This window comes from Brassica napus, chromosome A5 (genome assembly GCF_020379485.1).
Source record: "Brassica napus cultivar Da-Ae chromosome A5, Da-Ae, whole genome shotgun sequence".
Lineage (NCBI taxonomy): Eukaryota > Viridiplantae > Streptophyta > Magnoliopsida > Brassicales > Brassicaceae > Brassica > Brassica napus.
Genome location: NC_063438.1, coordinates 17,906,747 through 17,915,890, shown reverse-complemented (window position 1 = coordinate 17,915,890; position 9,144 = coordinate 17,906,747). Strand labels below are relative to the sequence as shown.

Here is a 9,144-nt window from a genome sequence, read left to right as displayed (position 1 = left end):
TTAGTCGTAACCCAAAACCAGATTCATATGGATGGCATTTTACAGACCATGGTCGATATACGGTTAAATCAGGTTACCGGACAGATAAATTATTTCTGGATATGGGATCTCATGATAGAGTTTTGGGACCAGATATTAAGCCAATGTTGACTCATTCTTGGAAACTTCAATGTTCACCAAAGATGAAACATTTTGTTTGGCAGATACTTTCGGGTAGTCTACCGGTAACCAAGAATCTTCATTCACGAGGGATAAAATGTGATGTGCAATGTCAAATATGTGGTGTAGAGGAAAAATCTATTAATCATGTTCTGTCTGAGTGTCCATTAGCACTACAAATGTGGGCTTTATCTAATATTCCCTCATGCCCAGGTGTCTTTCCCACCCCGTCACTATCTTTTCTGGCGGTTACCTAAGGAACCAGATTTGAATTATTTTCCATGAATATTGTGGTATATTTGGAAGAATAGAAACGCTAAAGTTTTTAAGAATCAGATAAAAACCCCTTCTGATATTCTTCGAATGGCGGAAATAGAAGGTGTTTTGTGGGCTGAAGCCCAGATAAAGGAGCCTATAAACCGTGAATATCTACATATTGTAGAGAACCATTTTCCACATGGAGTTAACAAGTGTTATATAGATGGAGCATGGAAGGAACATGATCTTTATACAGGGCAGAGATGGGTCTACAGAAAAGATGGATCAACTGATACTATGATGGCTGCAATGTCTATTTGCAGGAGTCTATCAACTTTACATTCTGAATGTGAAGCTTTGATATGGGCGATGGAGTGCATGAAGACCCTACAAATCTCAGAGGTGGTGTTTGCAACAAACTGTTCTCAATTGGTGAAGATGGTGTCTACACCGATAGAATGGCTGGCGTTCACTACACACATGGAGGAGTTTCTGCGATGTAAGGAATTCTTTCTCCACTTTACTATCCAGCATATACCAAGGGCGCAAAATACTCTGGCGGACAAGCTGGCACGAGGTGTTAGAACTTCGCCATCTGCTATAGTTTATGTTGACTCAGTTCCCCCGAGGTGGCTTTCGGATCAGGAATCTTCTTAGTTTCTTAGCCTTTTGTTATAAAAAAAATTGAAAATTTTAATATGTATTTTTAATTTTTTAAAGTTTGAATTATATCTTCAAAACATCACTCCTTAACTCTAAACCCTAAGTCTAGATTAGTTAACCCTAGGGTATATATGTGGTTTTACTCTTTAATAAAACTGCTTTTGGTCATTTTTCTCATTGAGGGCTATTTTGTGACAAAAACTTAAAAATGACTATCCTAGAAAATTTCTCTATATTGTATATTAATTTATTATAATTTTCTTGCTTTTATATCAAATGGTAATTTTACGATAGATGTTTAATGTAATATTTTTATTTCCTATATTGTATATTTTCTTATTATTTATTTAACTATACATTTTCCATTTAACTATACATTTTTCAGATATATGTTTAATTTAGCTTTTCCATTTTTATATTGTATATTTACTTACTGTTTATCTGTTTTATTTTGTATATTTATTTATTATACATTTCTTGCTATATCAATTATAATATTATGATATTTATTTAATGTAATATTTTTATTTCTTATATATTATATTTACTTATTATTTATTTTTTCTTTTATTTTATATTAACTTCTTATAATATGTAACATTTATATTTCTTATATTGTACATTTACTTATCATATATTTCTTCCTATATTGTATAAATATTTACTTATAAGAATATTTATAAATAATAAAATGTGAAACAATAAATTTTTCAGATAGATATTTAAATCAAATGGTAATATTATTTATAGATGTTTAATGTAATATTTATATTCTTTATATTGTATATTTACTTATTATTTATTATGTATTTTACTTTACGTTTTTCAGTTGTTCAATGTAGTTTTTATATTTCTTATTTTGTATATTTAATTATTTTTAATTTTATTACAATATTTGATAGATGTTTAATGTAATATTTTTGTTTTATACTCTATATTTACTTATTAATTATTTTACTATACAGTTTTCGGATAGATGTCTAATTTAGTTTTTCCAATGCTGATATTGTATATTTACTTATTGTGTATTTTTCCTTATATTGTATATAACTTATTCTAATATTACGATATATTTTTAATATAATATTTCTATTTCTTGTATTGTTTATTTACTTCTTATTTATTTTACTATACATTTTTCAGAGATATGTTTAATTTAGTTTTTGATTTTGTTTTTAATTGTATTTTAACTATTGTTTATTTTTTCTTATATTGTACATTTAGTTATTCTAATTTTCTTGCTTTTATATCAAATGAAAATATTATGATAAATGTTTAATGTAATATTTCTATTTCTTATATTGTATGCATGTTTTTCTTATATTGTATATTTATTTATAAAAATATTTGAAAATAAGAAAAATGTAAAACTATACATTTTTCAGATGGATGTTTAATGTAGTTTTTCTATTTTCTTATATTTTTATTTATCTAATTGTTTTGCTTTTATATCAAGTTGTAATATTACAATAGATTTTTATTACAATAAATGATAGATGTTTAATGTAATATTTCTAATTCTTATATTGTATGCTTCTTTTTCTTATATTGTATATTTACTTATAAAAATATTTGAAAATAAGAAAAATGTAAAACTATACATTTTTCAGATGGATGTTTAATTTAGTTTTTCTATTTTCTATATTTTATATTTTTTTTATTATATATTTACTTATCTAATTGTTTTGCTTTTATATCAAGCTGTAATATTACAATAGATTTTTAATGTAATATTTTTATTTATATATGATATATATACTTATTATTTATTTTATTATATATTTTCAGATATATGTTTTATGTATTTTTTATTTCTTATATTGCCTATTTACTTTTTTTTTATATTTACTTAATCTAATATTATAATAGATGTTTAATTTAATATTTTAATATTGTATATTTAGTTATTATTTATTTAACCAGACATTTTTCAGATATATGTTTAATTTATTTTTTATTTTTATATTGTATATTTACTTACTGTTTACTTTTCTTATTTTGTAAATTTATTTATTCCCTTTTTTTGCTTTTATATCGATGATAATATTACGAGATATATTTAATGTAATATTTTTATTTCTTATATTCTATATCTACTTATTATTTATTTTTCTTATATTTAATATTTACTTATTCTAATATTATGATAAATGTTTAATATATTATTTTTATTTATTATATTGTGTATTTAGTTATTATTTATTTTACTATGCATTTTTCAGATAGATGTTTAATTAGTTTTTTTTTCATTTTTAATTGTATATATACTTATTTTATGTTTCTTGCTTTTATTTCAAATGATAATATTATGATAGATGTTTAATGTAATATTTATATTTCTTATATTGTATATTGTATATTTACTTTTTATTTTTTTATTTTTTATTTACTTATTATAATATTCTAATAGATGTTTAATTTAATATTTTAATATTATTTATTTATTTATTATTTATTTAACTACACATTTTTAGATATATGTTTAATTTATTTTTTCATTTTTATATTGTATATTTACTTACTCTTTATCTTTTCTTATTTTGTAAATTTATTTATTCTATTTTTTTGCTTGTATATCAATGATAATATTACGATATATATTTAATGTAACATTTTTATTTCTTATATACTATATTTACTTACTATATTTTTTATATTTAATTATTCTAATATTATGAGACCTCAAAAAATCCATTTTATTAGTATCGATAGATGCTTAAAAAAAATAACTCAAAACTTAATCAAACACAACCTATAAAACTCATTAGTTACGTCAGAACTTAGCATCTTCTTATATAGAGAGATAAAAATCCTAAACTTAATAGTAAAACATATTATCCTAGTCATAATGTTACTTGGATTCCAAGTTATCTTCAAATTTAATTCCAACATTTTCCTCTTTAAACTTGAAGTCAAGTTCTAACACATTTTGTACTCCAATAAGCAAGCTCTCTCATCTCTTTGAACTTTATTCTTCCCAATGCTTTAGTTAGGATATCGGCTGTTTGTTCATTTCTTGGAACATGTTGTACATCCACTTGTTCATTCTCGTAGCATTCTCGTATGAAGTGATATCGTTTGTGTATATGCTTGCTTCTTCCATGAATCACATGATTCTCCGTGAGAGCTATAGCTGACTTGTTATCAATCCATATGAGTACTCTCTCACACTATTATCCAATTACTTCAGCAAGAAGTTCTTGTAACCAGATCGCTTGTTTGGCTGCTTCAGTGGCTGCCATGAACTCGGCCTCACAATAAGATAATGCAACAGTGTTTTGCTTTTGAGAGCACCAAGTAATCAGACAGTTATTGAGATTGAGAACGTAACCTGTAGTACTTCGTCCATCATCAGCATCTATGTTATGACTGATGTCGCTGTATCCTAAGATCTCCTTTTTTTTAACTCGGTTGAATCTTAGACCATGAAAGAGAGTTCCTTTCAGATACCTTAAGATTTTTTTTTTCAGTTCTGCTATGTGTGACTCCTTTGGCTTGTGCATACATCTGCTAAGTACTCCAACACAGTAAGAAAGACCTGGACGTGTATGAAGGAGATATCGCAGACACCCAATGTTTCCTCTGTATTAGTTTCTCATCTATGCATTTTTCTTCTTGTGCCTTTGATAGTTTCAGAGTCCATTGGTATATGAAGTGCATTGCACTCATCCATTCCTATTTCTTCTATGATTTTCTTCGCATATCTTTCTTGATTCAGTATGATTCCTCCTTCGTATTGAGACATTTCAGTGCCGAGATAATATGTTAACCTCCCAAGATCATTCATTTCAAATTTCTCTTCCCTACTTCTCTTGAATTCGAGAATCACCTCAAGATGTGATCCAGTGACTAGAAGATCATCAACGTACACGACTACTAGAAGATGTGTCAATTATTTTGCTTGCGGTATAAGGAGAGTTCTTTCGAGCATTATTTAAAGTTCAGTTCTTTCGAGAACTTTGCTTAACTTCTCATTCCATGCCCTCAGAGTTTGCTTTAATCCATATAACGCTTTGTGTAACTTGTACACTTCATCTTCACTTCATTTGGTCTCAAATCTCTCTCGTTGTGACACATAAACTGTCTCTTTCAAGTCACCATGGAGGAATTCTGGTTTTACCTCTAAGTGGTGCACTTTCCACCCGTTGCTAGTTCGATGATGAATCTCAGTATCTCAATGTGTGCCACTAGGGCAAAGACTTCCTCAAAGTCTATGGATATCTATGTATATAACCTTTCTCGAAGAGTCGCGATTTGTACTTGTTTATACTCCTATCAACATTATGTTTAATCTTAAAGATCCATTTTAATCCAATCAGTTTTGCCTCTGCTGGAAGATCTACCAAGTCTCACGTTTTGTTCTGGATTATGGAAGATATTTCTTCCTCACATAGCTTTTCTTCTATGGCTTTACTGATACCCATGGTTCATCATTTATCAGTAATAATAGACGTTCACATTCTCCTCAGCTAGTTGTATATAATCATCTAAGTAGCTTGGTCACTTAGTTACTCTTGTCGATTTTCTCAATGCACTTGATTTTCTTCCTCAACATTTGGTTAGTTTGGGTCGGGAGCGTAACACTCTTCTGTGTTTTTTTATTGTCACCATTGTCTTCTTCGATTTGCTGTGTTTCATTATCATCATTTGTATGACTTTGTTTCCATATTCTCCAAACATAAGCTTGAACGTTCCCAGTTTTTTATCACTGATTTCGGTAGTTAAGCAGTTCCACTTCAAACTTCTATTTTCAGTAAATGTCATATCTCTGCTTATTACTATTTTGTTGTGTGTTGAATCATATAATTTATACGCCTTTGAACCTGGTTAAGTTCTTAGGTGTACTAGAACTTGAGGTCTATTGTCTAGCTTCTTGAGATGAGGTGTATCAGTTCTAGCATATCCAATACATCCAAACCCTCTTAGATGTTCTACATTTAGTTTCGTGTTCTTAAAGACTTTGTATGCTGTTTTTGAGCTCAGTATTCTTGTTGTGACTCGGTTTGTGAGATATTTAGCATGTTTCACTGCTTCTCTCCATAGGTATATGTCTCACGACTCGATCAAACATTATTACTATTTCCATAATTTTCAACAATTAGTAACCATAAGTAATTATTTTTAACATTATTTGGCAAATGATATTAGTTCGTTCTGAACTTACTTTTTATTTTTAGATCTATATATATGTATAAATATATAGAGTTTGGTCTTGTTTCCACTTATAGTCAGGGGCGGATCTACGGTCATGGTAGGTGGGGCACGTGCCCCATACTATGTTAGAAAACTTTTAATTGATTGATGTTTTATGGATTTACTTGTTAAGCTTCCTATAGATCGTGCTCCATGTAATTTGTTTTTACGGTAATGCATGGTTTTGATGTTCTCTGCACTTACCTTTTTTCATTTTAACTTTTTCGTTTTCTTTTTATTTTCCATATCTATTTATTACTCAAAATATCTAATTTCCTTTTCTACTCCTTTGTAAAGTAGTTGTGTGTTTAATTTTCTTTATGACCGATTGTAAGCTGTATGTTATTCGTCTGTATTTTTTTGTATCCAATTACTGTTTAGATTTTTCTATAAAGGCCACAAGAAATAAAAATCCTTGAATGAGGATAAAAATCAAAATAATAATTAAAAACATTGGAATCCTAGAACGACACTCATACTTTAACAATATTGGGAAATTGCCACTAATACCACTTTCCTAATACCACTTTCCTAATACCACTTTTCAACTTTACACTTTTCAATTTTACCATTAAAATTTTAATGGCTAAAGTACCATTATACCCTTATTTAATCAAACATACACTTATTTTCTTTCTCCCACGATTCAAACAGTTCCCAAATTGAACGACGAGATTCACGACTCCGAGGAGATTCTACGATTATGATGATTTCTCCGGTGAGATTCGACGACTCCGGCGAGATTTGAAGACGCTGACGTCCGACGAGATTTGGCGAAGACTACAAGCTCAAACGAACAAAACATGACGAATGCGTAACAAAGGTGAGAGGATAATATATGGTGAGTTTCGTCTATTTCTGTAGTTTAGTCTTTGATTTCTCAAAATCGATCAATTTCTGAGAAGGAAGACGAAGTCTTTCTCATGAAGTTTTCAAATCTCAAATTTATAAGACTTTATAAATTTATCGATCAAGAACATAGTGCTTATGACTGAAGACGACTAACCACCATCAAGTTTTTTTTATTGTGTTTATGAATTCCATGGAAGCTCCACTGTTTCAATCTCCTTCTTACTTTCTCGATTCAACTTAGTTTTACAATCTATACCAAAATTCCGTAAAAGTAATCACTAAAGCTTTTGGATATCGTTTTTGGTTTCGGCTTAGAGTAATCAGAAGAATGCTGAAAGAACCCTCCTTTATCCACTTGTAAGTCTAAATGAGACATATAAGCTTGTTTGGTAGTTGTCTCAGTGTTAGATGCTTTTATCTTTGGGTTGCTTATGAATTCTTAGTTTAGTATGTGTCTCTTGCTTCAGTTTATCCATTGATATTCCTTGTTAATTTGGAAATTTTTGTTAATTTGGTGAATATCTTGTAGTTTCAGGGCTAACTGCAACTCGATCTGTGTATATTTTAGGTTATATAGAAGTTTATACTACTTTTCTACTAGTTTAGCTAATAGAATGTTTTCATTGGGTAATTATGCATTTTGTGTACTTGTGCTGTGGGTATATATATGCTTTGGTTCCGCCATTCCGGTCGTTATGTTTCAGCCTGATAGGCTGTTGTTCACTGTTCTCTTGAAAGACCTGTGCTTATTCATTTATTTTCTCCATATAGGGGAGGTCGTGGTGGTGGCTACAAGGAATTGGATGAACAAGAATTAGAGGAAACAAAGAGACTAAGGGGTGAGGCTGAAGAAGTAATAGCATATGCTTCTAATGCAGAGTTCTTTGTTACTTCTTTTGTTGCATTTAGTTCTTTTATAAATGTTTATAAATCATTTTTGAGTTCCTTGTACGCTGACGAGTGTATGGTTCTCGACAATGAGGCTCTCTACGACATCTGCTTCCATACCCTCAAGCTTTCTAACCCCTCCTGTGAGTAAAAGACTCTGTATATATTAACCTTAATGTAACATTTGGGTCTTGACTTGTTTGTTTTGTGTGATTTGCTAGTTGGTGATCTGAACCATCTCATCTCGGCTACAATGAGTGGTGTTACATGCTGTCTTTGTTTCCCTGGTCAACTCAACTCCGACCTTAGGAAGCTCGCTGTGAACCTGATACCTTTCCCAAGGCTCCACTTCTTCATGGTGGGTTTTGTTCTGTTGACATCGAGAGGATCACAGCAATACAGTGCCTTCAGTGTCCCTGAGCTGACCCAGCAGATGTGGGATGCGAAGAACATGATGTGCGCTGCTGACCCTCGTCACGGACGTTACTTAACTGCATCCACTGTGTTCCGTGGAAAGCTGAGCACTAAGGAGGTTGATGAGCAGATGATGAACATCCAGAACAAGAACTCATCCTACTTTGTGGAATGGATCCCGAACAACGTCAAGTCCAGCGTCTGTGACATTGCAACATTAACTCTTATAATATTTTTATAAACTCTTATATACAGATTTATAAGCCTCTATAAAATTTTATAAGACTTCATAAAATAATTACCTTTTGAAATTCTACAAATCCTCATAAATGATTTTATAAACCCTTATAAATAATTTTAAACATTCTTATAAATGATTTATAGACCCTTATAAAAAGTTTCTATATATTCATATAAATGAAATTACCTTTCTAAATATTTATAAATGATTTTATAAAACCTTATAAATATTTGGTATATTCTTATAAGTGATTTTATAAAGTTTTATAAATCATTTATAGGAATATATATAAACTATTGATAAAGGTTTATAAATGATTTCTAAATTTTCATAAATGATTTATAAACATTTATAAATTATTTATTATCTTTATAAAGCCTTATAAGGATTTTATTATGATGATATAATTTGATATGGTTTCTCTGCCTCTTCTTTATAAAACAATTATATCATTTCTCAGATTTTCTTAGCAAACA

General features: G+C 29.4%; 2 protein-coding genes across 2 annotated transcripts; both read left to right on the top strand.

Annotated features, from left to right (window-relative positions):
- Positions 1 to 522: 522 nt before the first annotated feature.
- Positions 523 to 8,164, top strand: LOC106377285. Its single transcript, XM_048779068.1, has 3 exons — positions 523 to 728; positions 773 to 916; positions 7,897 to 8,164. The coding sequence occupies exons 1-3, from the start codon at positions 523 to 525 to the stop codon at positions 8,162 to 8,164; spliced, it is 618 nt and encodes a 205-aa protein (XP_048635025.1).
- On the top strand, positions 8,163 to 8,709 carry LOC125608726 (tubulin beta-3 chain-like). The gene has a single exon (XM_048779185.1). The coding sequence runs from the start codon at positions 8,267 to 8,269 to the stop codon at positions 8,666 to 8,668; it is 402 nt and encodes a 133-aa protein (XP_048635142.1). The 5' UTR covers positions 8,163 to 8,266; the 3' UTR covers positions 8,669 to 8,709.
- The last annotated feature ends 435 nt before the right edge of the window (positions 8,710 to 9,144 follow it).